General features: G+C 39.6%; 1 protein-coding gene across 9 annotated transcripts in view; it reads right to left on the minus strand.

The window, feature by feature from the left end:
- Positions 1 to 1,989: 1,989 nt before the first annotated feature.
- The window catches only part of LOC141995937 (sodium channel protein type 1 subunit alpha), a 179,006-nt gene continuing 161,425 nt past the window's right edge, over positions 1,990 to 19,570 (minus strand). For all 9 annotated transcript variants that reach the window (XM_074967483.1, XM_074967478.1, XM_074967480.1 and 6 more), the window contains 5 exons: positions 14,830 to 14,883; positions 14,371 to 14,508; positions 7,745 to 7,849; positions 6,082 to 6,352; positions 1,990 to 5,250 (listed from right to left, as the gene is read on the minus strand). In XM_074967483.1, coding sequence (XP_074823584.1) covers positions 4,073 to 5,250; positions 6,082 to 6,352; positions 7,745 to 7,849; positions 14,371 to 14,508; positions 14,830 to 14,883 — 1,746 coding nt within the window. In that variant the 3' untranslated portion in view covers positions 1,990 to 4,072. The remainder of the gene's footprint in view (positions 5,251 to 6,081; positions 6,353 to 7,744; positions 7,850 to 14,370; positions 14,509 to 14,829; positions 14,884 to 19,570) is intronic.

The raw sequence follows: 19,570 nt of genomic DNA on the forward strand, positions 1-19,570 counted from the left end.
ATCAGTGCTGTATTCTGGGGCACTGAGCGTGATAATGTTCAGTGGCTAAAATCCACATAGATCAGGACTTCCCAACTACCTGGTATGACTAGCAAGCTGGTCACAAGGGGTTGATCACTGGGTCATACTTCGATGGAATAAAAAGCAGCAAAATCCCATTGTCACTTGAAGTCAGCTTCCCACCCAATCCAGAGGAAGTGTCTCAACACTTCCTGCTCAGCTTTCCACTCAGTGAGTTGGGAGGCTCCTTCATACAGCAAGTCTGCTAGCCCCACAACCAGTACCCAGCATCTCTGAAAGCTACACAAAGAAGCCAAGCACACCAGGAAAAATCCTACCAGCATTCACAAGCCCAAATACACAAAATCAGACAATGGTTTTTTTGCTGCAGTTCACCTAAGCTCACAACCCTTTGGTTTCTTCCTGCATCTCACCCAGTCCAAGAGGAGAGGATTGTAAGATGGGTGAGTAAATGGCAAGAGACAACAGGTGGTTTTTGGATTGCAAATGGAAAATGTTTGGGAACTACTTATGTAAATGATAAATTTTCTGTGTTGGGTCAGAATTTCATGACCACAAATAGGAATTATTATTCCAGGGGGTTGCATATTCAAGTTGCATGGTTGGCTACAATCTGGATCATCTCTACCACTGGGGTGAGAAATCCATTTTGATGATCTCACCCCAGAGATTAATACAATTGGAATGTTTCCAGAGGGATCTGAGGGAAAATAATAGGTGTAGTATGATTTTATCATCTTTTGTCATCAACTATTGAGAGAGTGGTTTCTAGACGTCTTTCTCCCCAGTTTTGTCCCCATAGGTCACTGTGGTTTACAGGTGACCTGTGACAGATGAAGAAATTGGGAGACTAAATACAGCACAGGTGGCTGAAGTTTTTGAAGAGGCTGATTGCATCAAATTCAAACTAAAAATAGTGCACAAATTTTTAATAGTGACATTTATCAACCATTGGAACAATCTGTTTCTCCACTGAATTTTTAAAATCAAGAATGGATGTCTTTTTAAAAATATATATTGTAGCTAAATAAGAAGTTATGGCCATGATAGCAGGAATTATTAGGTGACATTCCTGTGTAGTGCAGGAAGTCAGACTAGATTATCATAATGGTCCCATCTGATCTTAAAAACTATGCATTATAAAGATATTTTTGAATTCTTATGCTCTGGGACTGTGGCATCTCCAGAATGTCAAACAACAGATTTGTTCTGGATGGTGAACAGCCTAGCTAATTGAGACAATCTCCATTTAGTTGATGATTATGTTGTGAGGAAATTTCTGATTCACAAAGTAATAGATTCCAAGGCCATAAGGGACCATTGTGATCATCTAGTCTGACCTCCTGTGTACCACAGGCTGTAGAACTTCCCCAAAATAATTCATAGAGCATTCTTTTAGAAAAACATCCAATCTTGATTTCAAAAACTGTCAGTGATGGAGAATCCACCACGACCCTTAGTAAATTGTAAATCTTAGTAAATCTCCCACCCAGGCAGATACCCACAGCAGTGGGAGAATGTTTTGTCCATATGTAAGTAACCCCATTGATTTCTGGAGCTACTCAGCTTGAGTAAGGGTGCCAGGAACAGACCCTTTGAAAGGAAAAAAAATAGCTGCTAAGTTATAAAAGAGGTGGAATATTATGTAAAAATAACTTTGTCATTATAATCTTAATCACATTCCTATTCACATTAGAGCTGTTTCCTCCCACCAAATATTATATCCCTTTTGTATTTTTGTTACTCTATTTTATTAAAAGATTGTGAACATTATCAGTGGCAGTACTACTTAAGGGGCACAGCCCAGTGACAGCAATAGATTTTTGACTGATAGTAAGCACAATATCTGGTTGTAATGGTATGCAGGATCAGATCCTTATGCACTACAGCATAATAACGTTGATCTTATATTAATTTTAGTTAATAAAAACAGACAAGGAAATACAATAAAAAATGTAATCTTTATTATTTTGGCGCATTAATAATGTTGTTTAGCATCAGTTAGGGTAATAGCATCTTCCTGCATGCAGTTCACTAATACAGTATAAGTCAACAGTTTTAATAAAAGAAGTCTATATGTAATTTTCCTGTGTAAGAAACATAAAATGTCCTGATGTATTTGATTATACAATTTTGCTACTTTGTTTCTGTGAAAAAATATTGTGGACCCAGATTATATTAATAGTAGTTCTAATGCAGCATGAATCAAAAAGAATAAATGTAAATAAACCCTGGAAAAGATAAAGGATTCTGTGAACGAAAAAGGATATTTTAAAATTCTGATGCAGGCACTGCTAGAAATTCAAACAAAACTTTGCATCCTTTTCCAAAGCAAAAAATATAGCCTTTTGCAATCAAGCAAATTGTGCACTTATTTTGCAGAAATTATCAAATTATTTCAAATGGAAATGTTTTCAAATATAGTAAAAAAGCACCTACAACTACCCATTCTTGTCTTCATTTCTTAATTTCTGAAGTTCTTCCATGAAAAAGTGCTGTGGTCAGAAAGTAATAAAAATGGCTGTGACATCAACCTGAAGATAAAATTCATTTCTTATTTTATGTACATAATGCTGAAAAATAAAATAAAATGGTTTTTTTACAATATTTATATTTGCTTATAAAATTCTAACCACATGATTTTCAACAGGTTTAGCAGTTTGCAACACATCTGTACAGTTTTGCTATACACCATATGTTGTCACTTAAGATTTAAAAATTTAAAACAAAAAAGCTCTTAAATTAGGTGCAAACTATTGCTTAATGATGTGAAGAAATGAGGTCTTGTTGAACAATTTGTTTCTCTTTACCTCTGATGTATGGCTTCCTATAATTAAGAATTCTGGACTGTTGAAAGAACAGCCGCATAGGCAGTATAAACATGCATTGATAGCATCCAAACTATCTATAATGGTAGAGAATACATACTTTTACCTGTAGAAAGCTTGCACACTACACTTATTGTGGTACATATTTGATGCAATAAATGTGCTCATGTCATTATTTGGTTGCTCAAACATGCACCACAGGGTAAAATTACTATTTACAGAACAGAGGGCTTTTCATTAACATATACAATGTCAACCTTACTGAGAGCTGAAGATGGCCAAACAATACTGCAGGATAAAGCAGAACAATTTTATAAAGGGTTCTTTTTGGTCAATTGTGTTTTCTAGGGCAGATTCTTTTAATATTTTTATACAGAAAACCATTTGACAAAGACATAAAACCTTGGACTCCAGACCTTACAATGAAGTTTGCACTTGCTGAGATTTAATGGTCTGTGTAAAAATAAAGCATCTGTTCTGTTCTTGTGGATTATAGAGAACTTTACAGGCATATAAAGACTTGTTTGATGTGACACAACATGAATACATTAATTAAGCACCTCAGAATTTATTACTCCCTCCCAGAAACACAGAGTAGTTTAAAATCTGTTGTTCTCTGTGACTTAATGTTTTTTCATGCATGATCTATAAGTGCAGCATGCCTTCATGCAAATAATTTCTGTGTGTATATTAGAGTCATATTATAGAACACCTGGTCCTCATACCTGTAAAGTAATACTTAACCCCTTCCCCAACACAAACCCCATTTACAAAAATAGTTACATATAATAAACATATGATTTAAAAAAAAAGATGAATCCACCAACACAGATTTTGTAAAAATATGACAAATGTGGCAGTTGAAATGCAAACAGTGGATACAGTTACTGTATTGTTTTATGCTAAACACACACAAATTTATTGGTTTGCACCCCTTTAACTGGTCCCTACAGTCTGAGTAGCCATTTTTTCTCTCCTCTTCAGCAGTGTCAGCTGGTAGTGAAAATAGTAACCTCCAGTCAATGTTGTTTCCCCATATTATAGTCACAGTTTACTGACAAGGGGTCACTGTCTTGTTATAGGCACTGACCTTAGGTATACAGTATATTTGTAAAAACTGTCTGTTTGGCATAGACCTCCTACAGGAGTCCTGTGGACACAAACACATCACCTTCACAGGCTGTAAACAACTTTTCACACAAACAGAATTGTTTGCTTGCATTTTATTTTTCCTTCTTTCTAACATCTTTGTCTTCCTTTTCATGTTTTTCTTTTACTAGCTTTGTTACACAATCATAGGAAGGTGGACAAACTGCTGTTGAGGTGGTCATGTCTGTTTTCTCTGTAAATGAATTTTCATTTAACTTGTCAATAAGAATTTCATCTTTGATACATTGACCAACCCCTCCTTGGATTTTATTTTTGTTGTATGCAAATGAAGCCTGTTTTACTGTTCGTTTTAAAAGGTAACGTCTGAAAGCACGTTGAATAATGACAGCAGATGCCTCCTCTTGTTTTCGTTTTAATGTGGTTGTAATTGGTTCATAGGAGGCTTTTGAAGGATTGGATGCCATAAACCGGTCTTCCATTTGTATTCGAAGTGCATCCATCTCTCCACTTTCCCCCAAAACACGCTTTGTAAAAGCAAACAAGATGTCAAGGCAGTGAATTCTGTCACCACTCACCATGGGCAGATCCATTGCAATAAGCTGAACTTTGTTTGGTTTTGCTAAATGAAGAGGAGGATCAAGTGCAGCTGCAAAATCAGACAGTTTCTCAAATTCCATGAACTGGGTTGCATCTGGATCATATTTTTCCCAAACCTCATAGAACATCTCAAAGTCGTCCTCACTCAAGGGCTCGGCACTTTCTTCTGTAGCAACACTGAAGTTCTCCAAAATAACAGCAATATACATGTTTACTACAACTAGAAATGAGATGATAATATAGCTGACAAAAAAGAAAATCCCAACTGAAGGGTTACCACAGTCTCCTTTAACAGAGCTTCCCGGGTGAGGTTTATTAGGATCACAGTCTGGTTCTCCACTGTTAAGAATTGGTGCTAACAAGCCATCCCAACCAGCAGATGTGGTAATTTGAAATAGGCAGATCATGCTGTTGCCAAAAGTTTCAAAGTTGAACATGTCATCAATCCCAGCTTCCCTCTTAACGTAGGCAAAGTTGGACATTCCAAATATAGCATAGATAAACATGACCAGGAAAAGCAGGAGACCAATGTTAAACAAAGCAGGAAGAGACATCATCAAAGCAAAAAGCAGAGTGCGAATCCCTTTAGCTCCCTTAATGAGACGCAGGATTCGACCTATTCTGGCAAGTCGGATAACTCTGAACAAGGTGGGGGACACAAAATATTTTTCGATGACCTTTGCTAGAAACATACCTGTAAAAACAAAACAGCTAGTAAGTAAGGGGAAAATATTTTACAGCAATTTAATCTTTCTGTACTACAGTATCAGAATGATGGAGAATTGCAAAGACTTCCAAATCATATAGTCATGTTTTATATGATTACTAACGTTTCATATGTCAAGTAAATGTAATGCAGGGATCAGCAACCTTTGGCATGCAGCCCATCAGGGAAAGCTGCTGGCGGACTGGGCCTTTTGTTTACCTGCAGCGTTCACAGGTTTGGCTGATCGCAGCTCCCACTGGCCATGGTTCACCATCCCAGGCCAATGGGGGCTGCGGGAAGCGGCGGCCAGCACATCCCTCGGCCCTTGCTGCTTTCCACAGCCCCCATTTGCCTGGGATGGCGAACCGCGGCCAGTGGGAGCTGCGATCGGCCGAACTTGTAGACGTTGCCAGTAAGCAAACCGTCCCAGCCCACCAGCAGCTTTGCCTTACGGGCTGCGTGCCAAAGGTTGCCGATCCCTGATGTACTGTATAGGTTATACTTTAATTTTTAATATATCTTATGTAAAAGATATCTGATAGTTCAAGACTGGATATTGTGTAATTTCTGACACTGAGAATGGCAAGAGAAGTTCTTATCAATTCTCTCATACAAATTATTCCTAATATAGTCAGATACTATGGTGATGACTGAATATAAGAATTTTGGTGATTACTCTAGATAAAGTTAAGGGAAATGAAAAGCTAAACAACTTAATTATAAGCATTGTAATAGCAAAAGCCAAACATGAAGCACCTTCAGTAAATTTTCATCTTCCACTCATTTTAGCCTCTTTTTAATTTAACAAATAATTCTTACCTACTATGGAGAGAATGACAACCACAAAATCAAAAATGTTCCAGCCTATGGTGAAGTAGTAATAACGGAGTGAAATCAGTTTCAGAACACATTCTCCAGTGAACAGGACAATAAACACCAGGTTAATCCGCTGTAAAATAGTTTGCATCTCATCACTCTGATCATCTGTTTCTACCATCATGGTGACCATGTTAAGGCAGATAAGAATCATGATGCCAATATCAAATACTTGTTTTGTCACAAAATCAAATACCATGCCTTGGAATTTGTTCTGGAGGGGGAAAAGAGATAAGCATTCAATTCACACCTTACAATTATTTTCTATTCCATATTATACTGGAAGAAGGTAAGAAAATCTCTTAACACAGTGTATAGAACTTCAGTAAAAGGGCAGCCTTGTCAAATTAATAATACAAATATTAGAGCTTAATTCAGCTCTCTTGCATGTACATGTTGTGATAGTCTTGCCCAGCATCACACAGCAAGTTTGAAGCAGGGCTGGAAAAGCGTTCAGCACTACCGGGTCCCAATTTACTACCTTAAACACCCTTTCACTTTCTGCAACCCTCTCTCTCATTCACTGGCCGTTCTGTGCACTGAATGAGGCAGGGGCCGTGTAGAAATAATAGATTGTGATCATGTAATTAAAGGTTTCAGAGTAACAGCCGTGTTAGTCTGTATTCGCAAAAAGAAAAGGAGTACTTGTGGCACCTTAGAGACTAACCAATTTATTTGAGCATGAGCTTTCGTGACGCTCATGCTCAAATAAACATGTAATTAAAGACTGTACCTAATGCATGTGCACAAAGGGAGGGGAATTAAGGTTGCATGATTCTGGCAGTTTTGATTCTGGCATTTCTTAATTTTTGAGTGGTTGACTTTGCAACCTTAGCATTCTTTCTAATATTATTTGTCCAAAAAATTATTGGACAAATTATTTAATGTTGGTAAAACTTCTTGTCCCCCCTTCCCCTTCCCAAACTTTGGAAATTGCATGGGCCATTTTTGATGACACTTTTCAGAAAAATTCAGCCCAATGTAAGGAGCAAACATGAGAAATTGTAACCCAAACAATAGAAGTTTGGCAAAGTTATAAGCAATGGAAATTAGGGAATTACAATGGGAAGTGTTAGGTAACTTTAACTATATGTGTTTCCACAAGCTCCACCTATAACGTTAAAATATAACAGGATTTTCAAAGGATCCTAAAAGACTTAGACAACCAACTCCAATGTGAATTTTAATAAATCCCTCACGCTTTTCTGAAAATCCCAGACTTAATATATACATGTTCTTTACTGCTGAATAAACCAACATATTTTGCTTCTTAGAACTGCTACAATGAAAGCAGACAGTATGGCAATGATTTATTATTATTATTCACAGGAAAGGGGCATACAATAGAGTTCAGATTCCTGGATCTTGTCCTCTTTACATTTATAAAAAGAGAAAAAATATGGTAGCAGAGGGAAAAGGTACTTTCTTTCCTTAATATGTTTAAATTTTCCACTTTTGGTTACCTTCATGATAACTTGTACATAGCTTTTTATAAATCAAATATCTAGTCTTTATACAAATGTGAACTCTAAACTGCTTACAAGCTAATATTTCTTCTTTTCTTTTAAATTGACCTTTTAGTCTGGACAGATTAAGTCATTCTTACCCCTGGCCTAGGTATAGGTTTTTGTGGTTTCTTGGATCCTAGCTTTTTCATTGCATTGTAGTATTTCTTCTGTTCTTCTGTCATAAAGATATCTTGACCTCCAAAGTAAGGAAATGAAATCAAAACTGGTTATAACCATATGTACATGAATAATCTTTCAAAACTTTATTCACATTCAAAAGAGAAAAGGGATTACAAGGAAAATAAGTGTCTGTTATAATCTTATATTTTATTGTGGAGCCATGTTATAAATACATCCTCACTAGGAGATCAAAGGAGACATACTACCATCAGCTACTTTTCCATTGGCTCTCTGCAGAGTTAAATACTGACATGCATTAAAGGCATCAAGTAACAGGGTCTAATTAACTATTAAGCTCATGAGGTTTTAGTTTCAGGTCCCAGAATATCATAGATAAGGCACTAATCCTGTCAATATTAGGCAGGCTATCAAATTCAAGCACTTCCACACAAATGAATGAGTAAAATGCCCAACCTCTTTCAGGGTCAAGGCACACTGAACAAGAAGTTTAGCTACCTTTTGGGCACAAAGGGGTGAAGAAATGGCTGTGGGCATTTGTAATGTTGCTATCTGGGCCAGTCCTCACTCTTCTGTAACCCATTCTGATGTGGGCCTGATTTTCTCAAACAATGGGGATTTTTCTTTACAAGCAGTCATGTAATGTATATTATCTGCTGCTAGCAATATTCTCATGTAGTTCTGGATATCTTTATTGTTTAATAAGGAAGGGAGAAAGGACAAGAGACAATTACTTACCACTATTTTTGCCAGTTTTTACTCTTCCCTGCACCCTACTTCCCTCACCCTTCTTAAAACTAGACTTCTTTGTTTCCTCATAGGTTGTGACAATAATGCTTACAGATCTGGATGTTCCTACTGTAGGATGAAGGAAGAGAAGGACTCTGACACAAGCAATTATAGGTAAAGAGAGGAGACTCGCCAGAAACTGTAGTTCTTTGATGAATACCTCTGCATATTCACAGTCATGGGATTCAAAGTACCTGCACCATAGTGATCCAGAACCTTCTGGAAAACTTTGCCACTGCATCCATAATGATCATGGCCCAAAGTTATGTAAGAGAGGTGTGACTCTCAATCACATCTGCTCCCAGTCCAAGATGGACAGGAAATTATGAGGAAGAGTGGAAGTTGAGTAGGGAGTTTGAATATTCAGAGACATCCCTCAAAGAACTACAGCTACTGGTAAGTAATCTCTCTTTCTTCTTTAGGGAACCTGTGCATATTTCCACTCGCTGGAGGCTGGTAAGCTCAGTGTAGCTGAGATGACTGATGGGCTAAGAAATTATCAAGTAAAAGAGATTGTTAAGCAGCTCTGCCAAACCTGGCATCAAACTGTGAAGCTAAATCTAATGCTGTCGTAATGTTGAGTGAATATATGTATTGAGTTCCAGCTGGCCACCTTTCAGATCTCCACTTCTGCCTGATTTAGAGCAGGGACTTGAATATACATCTACCACACCCCCCAATGAGTACCACAAGCACCATTCTACAGGGCTTGGCTACACTTGCAAGTTAGAGCGCATTAAAGCAGCCTTGGGCGCCCTAACTCCCGATGTGTCCACACTGGCAAGGCACATAGAGCACCTGGACTCTGCAGCTGGAGCGCTCCTGGTAATCCACCTCCATGAGAAGCATAACGCTTGCTGCACCCAGGCTGAAACACCTGGGTGTCAGTGTGAAGGAGGTGTTGCATTACTGCGCTGTGACTGGCCTCTGGAAACGTCCCATAATCCCCTGAAGTCAAGTGGCCACTCTTCTCATTGTTTTGGAATCGGCTGTAGGAATGTGGATATCCCCTTTCAAAGCTCCGTTTCTGACAGCCAGCATGCTCATCTGCTCTAGGACAAAGCAACCATTATGTCTGAACTTACAAGACAGCATGCTGACACACTCTCAGCACCTCAAAACACACTGTCTCTCTCTCCACATATACACAACACACTCCCTGTCACACTCCACCCCCCGCCCCCATTTGAAAAGCATGTTGCAGCCACTTGCACGCTGGGATAGCTACCACAATGCACTGCTCTTTGTGGCTTTGCAAGAGCTGCTAATGTCACTATGCTGGTGAGCTTGAATCTGACAGTGTAAACACAGGGCAGCGTTCTCCCTGCTGTGGTCTCCGAAGGCTGGTTTAACTCCCAGCGCTCTACATCTGCAAGTGAAGCCATGCCCACACGCTATTTTGGCGTGGGCCTCTCTCAATCTCTCCTGTTGGAGCTGTTCCATTTGTATAAATAATTAAGTAACACTGGGCGAGAGAGTGAGAAATTGACTCTATAGCCTGGTGATTAGGGCACTCATCTGGGATGTGGCAGATGCAGAGATAGGAACCTGGGGTGAGTTTCTCTCCAACCAGAAATTTAATCCTGGAACTGAGAAACCTTCTGGATGAAAACACATTTGGCCAAAAAAATCCTGACCAGCTCGAGTTCTACTACATCTAGGACCCACTTGTCCACTGTTATGTCCTTCCAGGCTGGAAGTGGGGAATGTGGTAGAGTTGGGTTTTTGCTCCTGACATACATATCAAAATTGGGGAGACAGAGAAGTGACAAAAAGGGTGTCTCCCAAAGACAGAACCTTTGCCTCACAGCTCTGTTTTTTTGGATGTCTGTTAGTGTTTGCACACACTGCCACAGTCCCTCCCTAGCAGCAGAGCATGCCGTTGCACAGGACTTCACGTCTAACACCCCCTGCTGACCACTTCCTTGACTCTACACTGGCCTGTCTCCGTCTGGGTTTTCCATGGCCCAGCTTTTCAGCCAGATCACCTCCCAAGTTCAGTCGCTTATGAGTAACAAAAGTCCAATTGTAAATCCAAACAAAGATCCAAACCAATTTCTTCTGCCCGTCTTGGGCTGGGCTGAAGTTTTGTGCTCTTTGCCCTTACTCCTGGGCCCTTCCGAGTTACTCTATGCTGTTTCCTCCCAGCAGATTTCCCACTGTCTCCCCTCCATAAGGACTCTGTGCTCTTCCCTCAGAGATCTCCATGCTTCTTACACGCCCTATCTCAGGGACCCTACAGGAACCTGTCCTACTCCCTGTGGTTTTCTCCATCCTGCCTTCAGCAGGTCTATTCCCTGGGTCTCCTTCCCCATGACTGAGTTCTCTTCCCTATCTATGTAGTTTTCCCTGAGGGGTAGGCCTTCTGTCTGATGTCCATTGAAGGAGGTGAAATGGTCTTTGGGCATACAAATCCCAAAATGGGAGGCGGAATTCGCTGTAGGAAGGAATCAGTGTAACTGAATGAACCAAGTCTGCCTCTTCTGAGATTCCTTGGAAGAGGAGAAGACATCTAGGAAAGGAGCCCAAGGAAACAATATTGGTAAGGCAAAAACTATATCAGCAGGAGATGCTGATGTTGTCTTTGGCACCAGAGAGGTGAGGTTGAAGTGGGAGATCAGGAGGATCCAGAGGAGTCAATGCCAAATTGGTGCTCTTCCAAGATAAGTACTACCGCTTTTTTTCTACGGTGCTTTCCCCTTAATGGTGGGGAATCTTTTTCAGCATACTTGTTCTTCTTCCTATGTTTCCAGGGAGCTAGAGAGAAAAAAAGTTGGCATCCAACATGAACTCAAAAAGTCAGTTCTGTTCTGTGAAGGCATTTCTTAGGGCACTCCGAAAATGTCAACAATACCCAGGATGTAAACAGCATCAAGGTATCAGGACAGTGTCTTTCAGATATCAATACTGGCATGAAAACTATTTTCTGACTTAGGTAACTAAATACTGGCACTGGGACCACAAGGTCTTTTAGGGTCTTGAAAAAGATGAGTTCTTCAGTTGTGATTGTTCAGACCTGGAAGAGACTGACTGGAGCTGAAGGTTGTGGTTTTAATGCCTTCAGCACTGAAATGTCCTCTTTTAACTCCTATGTCCTGTCTGGCTTCTATTTAGACATTGTAGTGGAGTTCTTATTAGGCAGAGTCAAGATTGGCTTCAGGAGGCTAGTGGGAGAGAGGCTGGGAGTTGAAGACAGCTATTGTGAGCCCTCATGGTGTGCCAACCAGAATCCACTGCTCTTTCTAACAGCCTTACTCAAAGGGCTTGAGGAATGAAAACCTATCAGACTTTACATCTCTTGGGAGGTGAGTTTCCTCCAGACAAAAGAGGTAGCATGTGCGTACATCATATTTCAGGAATATCCCTGAACTGCAGGCACACCTCTTGAAACTCTTCTTCAGGTCTGCCATTGTTGGCACTGACCCAAGCACAGTGAAGGAATGCACTGAGCTAAAATGAAATATTTTAACTGAAAAGGGAATGCTTTGGTAATATATATATTTAGCTAGCTAAGACTAACAGATAATAAGGGCTTATCTAGACAAACAGTTATTGTGCAATAAGCTGAAGTGTAAATCTACAGCACACTAACATGCCATGCAATTAGGGTCCAGGTGGACCCTGCTGCCATGTATTAAAAGTTCCCTACTGTACTCCAGTGCACACTAGGGAACTGTCAGTATGTGGTAGGAGGGTCCACGCGGACATTTAGTGCACAGCACGCTAGTGTGCTGTAAATTTACACCCCAGCTTCCCGCACACTAACTGTTCACATAGACAAAACTATAAGAAGGGGTTTTAAAAAAGAACATCCAACAGTCAAGCAGACCTGACATAACAGTGAGATTCCTCACATCCATAACAGACCATGGTCAGAAAGGAACTGAGGCAGGTGCAGCTCACACCTTCTTAATAACGGTCTATGACACCAAAGGCAAGATTCACAAAGGAACTTAGGTGGGGGGATGCTGAGTGTTACCATGCATAACTTTTAAGTACCTAGAAAATCATTGGAATTCACAAAGCCTGAGTTCAGCACCTAGCATCATGAATGGGGAGAGAGAGGCACCTCAGAATGGGATTCACAAAAAGGCAGCATTGTTGGGCAGTTCCTCACCTAAAATAGCCAGTGGGAGATGCCAGGCTGAGGGGTCTGTGCTAAGCCCTGTTTCTCTTTTGGAGATAGGTGCCAAAATTTAGGTACAGGAAGGTACCTCCTTCTGCTTGGGATTCTCAGCTGCAAACCCTCTATTTGTGTTAGGCACCTATGCCATTTGAGCAAGAAGCTGGGAGAGGAGAATGTCCCCCATAACTTTTAGTGCAGTGGTTAGGGTATTCAGCTGCGATGTGGGAGACCCCCAGTTCAAGTCTCCCTCCACTTGATTGGGAGAAGGATTTGAACTGGGATTCCTTATTTCTCAGGTGAGTGCCCTAACTCCTGGGCGAAGGGATATTCTGATGTGTGGGGCTCCCACAGTCTCTCCCTTTCAAACTGTTATACTTTGGATAAATAATTAAAGAATCATTGGGCCAGAGAGAGAGCATGAGAATGACACTGTGGCCTGCTGGTTAGCGCACTCACCAGAGAGGCAGAAGAGCGAAGATCCACTCCATCTGCTCCAAACAACTTTTAAAGCTTATTTATCCACAGTGGGACAGCTTGAAAAAGAGAGAATGAAGGAGCCCCACATCAGAGTATCCCAAAGCCCAGTAGTCTATGGCAGATCGCAGTTCAATCTCTTCTGCTGATCCCATATGTGGTGGGGAGGGAGAGGACTTGAACTGTGGGTCTGACATATCCCAGGTGACTAACAACCACTGGACTAAAAGTTATAAGAGTGGTCCTCCCTTCTCCCCCCCACACCGCCATCATTTTGTGTAAGTCCACCTATAGTAGGTGAGCTCTGAGACATTTACTGGATCAGTTCCTACAGGCAAGTTAGGTGCAGGAATGCCTATCTTCTCCTGGTTCATGCATTGGTCCGTGGCTTAGGCATCCGGACACCTGGCATGGGGCTGCAGTACACATCATCAGATGTAGCAACATAAGGGACTAGAGAACTTTTACTGCAAAAATTCAAGCAAGTTTAGATGCCTACAAGTTTGGCAGCAGCTGAGCAGGTTTTGTGAATCCCAGTGGGGCTTGGTACTGGGATTTATGCACTAAAGTGGCAGTTAGGTGCCTATGTCCTTCTGTGAATTTATCCCCAAGTGTTCAGTGCTGTCATGGCTTTCTAGAAGGTTCAGGATCACTGAGGCACCAGTGCCATGAATGCCATTAGTGGAAGTATGCAGAGATGCCACAAAGAAGTAATGTACTGTGTTTTGCATGAACGGATAGCTCAAAATAGCCTAAAAGATTCTCTTTGCACTTTTATAATAATGACCTTCAGATTGAGAAGGGCCAGAATTTTCAGCCAAAAAGGAAAAAAACCCAGAGAAAATAATAAGTGCTTGCGTAGAGTGACCTAGAATCAATGGTGCAACCACATAAAGAGTTTGTAGGAAATGGCCATGTGTGAGAATGCGTTAGTCCTCCAGTTACATTGAAAGGAATATCCACAGGACACTAAATAGCTTGGGGATGCGAGGAAGGGAAAGGATGTGTCCCACTTATCACCTGGACTATTATGAAGCTATAGCATACAGTATCTTGGTACGCTTTTATGTAATAATGCTTTTCAATTGTTTCAATCAGAATAAATGCTTGGGACAAACATTCCACATTTTTTATGACTTCAAAAAAGCAATGTCTTATATTGTCTTTAGGACAGAGATGAGACACTTGAATACTTATCTTCTTTTTTTGCTGGTTGAAGTTATCAATGATAACACCAATGAACAAATTCAGGGTAAAAAAAGATCCAAAAATGATAAAGATGACAAAATAAAGATACATGTATAGGTTGTCTTCATATTTAGGTTGATCCTGCACCTACAAAAAAAGTTTTGCCAAAAAAAAAAAAAAAAAAAGAAAATCAGCACTAACATTCCATGTCAATAATTAATTGAAAAAGCAGCAACTCACAACACAAAGATTCAAAATACTTCTGTCCCGGGATAGTACCTTCCCACTCTAATTATTTAATATATTTTTGCCCTGCAGCTATTGAAATCAATGGGAGTTTTGCTATCAGTTTATAATAATTCGTATTTAGCAGAATTTTTGCCATGCTCACTCACTCATTTTTGTTACAACGTTGACCTCAGAGTCTATACAAGGAAAAGAAGACTTTAGAACATATAATGTACTTACAGCTCTTGAATCAATAGCTGCATACATAATATCCATCCATCCTTTAAATGTAGCCTGTAAATGAAACACATGTTTGATATCTGTGTAAAAATATGGGTTCATGAAAATAGCTAGAGCCCAACATTTTATATAACTGTTTTCATCAACTGAATACAGTAGCAGGAATCTTTATATCACATTTAAATCATTAGTCTAATATAATATAATTATAATATAATATATTTATAGTTCAAGTTAATCTCTTGGCTTTCTTTATAACTGCTTATCAGATACACTACTGTGTATCCCACCATAATATCTGTATATGAGCAGTGGCATAGTAAGCAATTAGTATAACCATAAAATCATATATTGATAATTTCTAATCATCTACTGTAAATGATAGTGTACACTATCTATTTTAATGGAATAAATGCTCATCAAATTCAGTCAGGAAATGTAAGTCAGGAAAGTGGCAACCAGTAGGAACCAAGAATGTTTAAGCCCTCCAGCAAGGTAAATCTTTCCCTATCTCTAATTCCCAGTTTGATTCCTGCTTTGTCAATGGTCAAAATTGTTCTCTCTGGTTTAGTGATTTAGTTTTTACTATAGTTATATTTTAACATGTTTTAATATATGCTAGGTCTCTCATATATGTTCTTTTCTGTAAATCTACTGGAAGAAGAGACTACTGAACAGAAGATGTGCACTATATGTAGCAAAGACTAAAGATGCACCATCTGCGGTAGCATTCTATGGACTTCTACATCTGCTTCCTTCTGAGCATAAACCCTAACAGAGACATGAAGACGGTAAGAGAAAGGACATCTCCAAGTAAGAATCAACATACTGAGATTTAATCCAAACATGCCTAGAGAAGAAATGGAGGATTCAAGTACTTCTGTAGTCCTTTTGTGCCACCCATCATCATCTGGCTAAAGAAGGCTTCAGTTGGATTCCTTCCTGCCTCTGCCAAAAAAGTGAAGGCACAGATCCCAGCCCAGAATAGGGAACCTTCTCTTTCATGATTATTGCTACCTCATTAGTTTCTTGACACCTAGTTAGTAGTGGGGTTATTGGAAAAACAAACTCTGTCCATGGAGCATATAAAGTACAATACAAGTAGCATCCTCATGAACTAGACCAATCAAAAGCGACTAAAGTACTGAAGAGACAAAGTGGGACCATTCATGATTAAAACAAAAAACAGTCCTGAAGCAGCAGAGTTTTTAGACATGTAGGGTTGCCCTCAGGTGTATGTCCAGGAGGAGCAAGTTTAATAACTTAGGTGCCACCACAGTAAAGATTAGATCATGCTGACAATTTATGGCATAATGGTGAAACCCCTAAAAGATCATGTTAGAGTGCAGGTACCCATGAACATGACTGAAGTCTCAGAAATGGCCAGAGATTTTAAAGTCAACATAACCATTTGAAAATCAGATCTGCCATCTTACACACTGGTAGAAAAATGCAGTGTGTCCATAATATGATCCCATCTGCTCAATCTATTAAGCAGGCATACTTATGTACATGCTGGAAGTGGAGGAATGCTTCTGGACGGTGTGTTTTATTTTCTCTGACCCAGACACACACCACCTGAATCCTCATAAATGGTCTCCCAGACAGACTGGAATTATTTTTAAATATGTATGTATTTATATTATAATGAATATATTCATATTAACGTAGATTAACTGGGAGAAGAGAAAATGGTTCACCCTCTTACCCTCCTAACCCCCAATAAACAGATACAAATAAAAAGAAAAATGCAGATCTCCAACCACATCTGAGACAAGGGAAAAGAACTGATGAACTCTCAAAGCCCATATAGCTAATTATTATTACATAAAAGAGCAACTTAAAAAAGAGAGGCTGTGTAGAAGCTTCAGGAGGTGAGGATGAAGAAGTGCTAACTATAAATTCTACTTAATTGTAGTGTCTTTAAAAAGAGCTGAAATAGAATCTGTATTCATACACTAACACAATTTCACAAAGCCATAGCTAGAACATTACTGCTCCCAACAAGTGAAGAAAAAAACCCCAGAAAAACAAATCAGAATTCCCGAGCAAAAAAATTAGGGAGAATGGGTTATGAACTTATACCTCACTAGAATCCAATATGCTCCCTCACTGTAATGGTTGGTTTTCTTTTGAATCCCTCAAGTGAGTCATCAGGAAACAGTGAATACAATCATCATTGTAAAAAAAAAATTATGTTAATTGATATTATGGGAGCGAGCAAACCCCCTTCATCATTTCCCAAACTGGAAAGCTCACTTCAGTTACAGAAATATTCTTCTTCAAGTTTATGTTGCTCTGGAATAGTAGAATATCATGTAGAGGAAATTCAGAACTAGGGTGCTGAAGTTAGTAAATGGGTACAGCTCCTACTGAGGTCGATGCCAGCTTATTTTAGGCTTGAATTTGGCCTATAACCTTTTCCTCAAGAGAAGTAAAGCTTTGCTTACATATTTCCAAAATTACTGTCTTTATCCCTATTGAATAAAATAAGAGTACAAGAGTCTAGAATCTTATCTCAGTTACACTGATGTAACTTGGCATAGCTCCAAAGATTTCTCATTCACACTGATTTAAATCTGGAATAACTCCACTGATTTCAAAGTGGTTACTTTAGATTACCCGAGTGTAGCTGAGATCAGAATCTGATCCAAACCATTCTGGCCAATGAGCCCAGATAAGCCTATGGGTAAGTGTAAATTTGAATGGAATTAAAAAATACCCTCAAAACCAAACAAAAACAAAAACCCAACCCAACTTACTGTCAGCAAGAATGGATCAAGTTTTCAGTGAAAACTGTAAGATCGCACTGGTGTTATGCCACTCTATTCCTTTACTAAAGCCAAGCGACCAGAGATGATTTTTAGGAACATTTTCAAGTGTCTATTTTTGGGCACAACAATATATTGCTTTTAATTAATATCCTGTTGGTGCTTTATAGCTGTCCACATCTGCCTGGTAGAACTGCATCATCCACACTTTTTACCCCACATTCCCAAGCTCTGTTTTCTCCTCCTTTTTATCTACCTTGAAGCAAAAGAATCAAATCAGTATTTACCCTAATGGCTTGAAAAATTTTGACCTGAGAAGTGTCTCTTACCCCCAGGAGATTTACTTACCAAAGGAATCCAAAATACTAGATTTCAGGTTTATACCTGTTACAAGAGAGCCATGCCAAAAAGGAGATACCAGCAGATGCCCTTTATTTTCTCCCAACACCTCCCTCTCCTTCTCCACTTACAGCTGCATGAGAATTGGGAAGAAGGAGTTTCTCCAGCTTTGTCACTTCTCTTCAGGGATATAGAAAATCTTCACACAAGTTTAGACACCCCCCCAACCCCCTCAAAAAAATAAGTCATCCGCACATTCACACAGACCAAAACCAGCTGTATTGGACCATAAAATGGAAAGTTTTGAACTAGAGGCATCTTCAGAGCCTACATAGAATGAACATTTCAGTGTCACGTAAAAAGATACAAACTCAAACTACAGATGTACCCTGGAAATTTTTCTTCATCTCTGATCACCAAAGTCTTCACTGATATTTTCCAGGATTCTGTAAAACTGTTGGCACATATCATGAACCCAAGTGTTTTAGCCAGAAAAGCTTTATGGCTCTGCACTTGTACTAGGAAATTGCTCTTCTAAGGTTCTGATTTCTGTAGAAATAAACTAGACTGAAAGAATTCTTCATAAAACTCACCCAAGAGAGATCCACAGATATTTTTATCAGTTCAGAAAAATCTACTGTGGATACAGAGGCAGTCTAAATACAGAATTTACAGGGGGTTTTTCAGAAACTAGACCAGATCTTCTGGGTGTGCCACCTGTCTAGTGACTCAGACCAAGGATCTTTATAAAACTTCTATTTACTTTTCTGCATCACTCTCATAAGAGAAATAATATTTATATTCAGAGAACATTAGACTCTAATCATGGATGAGAGTGCTAGGTCCTGATTTTGGAAAAAAAGTTTTTTTTATAGAAATCCTGTTCCTTCTTCCCTTAGCATTGTAATCTCCTCTATCCAAGCCTTCTCCATGATATAAAGGAACTGTTTCTAGAATCTCTTGCTCCAAACAGAAACCAGAAGAGATCCAAGGAAACAGGAATTTATTCCAGATTGTCTACTGTCCAGAAAGGCTACAAGAACCTACAATATTTCTCTCCCGGAAAGATGTGACTCAGCAGATAATATCACCTGGTTATAAAAAATGGGTAATGCTAACAAAAAGATGAGTTTGAAAAACAAAGCCCTTCTAATACTACTGGCCTTCTGCAAAAGGGACCTTTGTTGCATACTATGGGGTATGTCTACACTGCAATTAAAAACCCATGACTGGCCCATGCCAACTCATGGAGCAGGTCCTCAAGGAATCAATTCTGAAGCACTTAGAGGAGAGGAAAGTCATCAGGAACAGTCAGCATGGATTCACCAAGGGCAAGTCATGCCTGACTAATCTAATTGCCTTCTATGATGAGATAACTGGTTCTGTGGATGAAGGGAAAGCAGTGGACGTGTTGTTCCTTGACTTTAGCAAACCTTTTGACACTGTCTCCCACAGTGTTCTTGCCAGCAAGTTAAAGAAGTATGGGCTGGGTGAATGGACTATAAGGTGGATAGAAAGCTGGCTAGATTGTCGGGCTCAACTGGTAGTGATCAATGGCTCCATGTCTAGTTGGCAGCCGGTATCAAGTGGAGTGCCACAAGGGTCGGTCCTGGGGCCGGTTTTGTTCAATA

The sequence above is a fragment of the Natator depressus genome, chromosome 11 (assembly GCF_965152275.1).
Source record: "Natator depressus isolate rNatDep1 chromosome 11, rNatDep2.hap1, whole genome shotgun sequence".
In the NCBI taxonomy this organism is placed as follows: Eukaryota; Metazoa; Chordata; order Testudines; family Cheloniidae; genus Natator; species Natator depressus.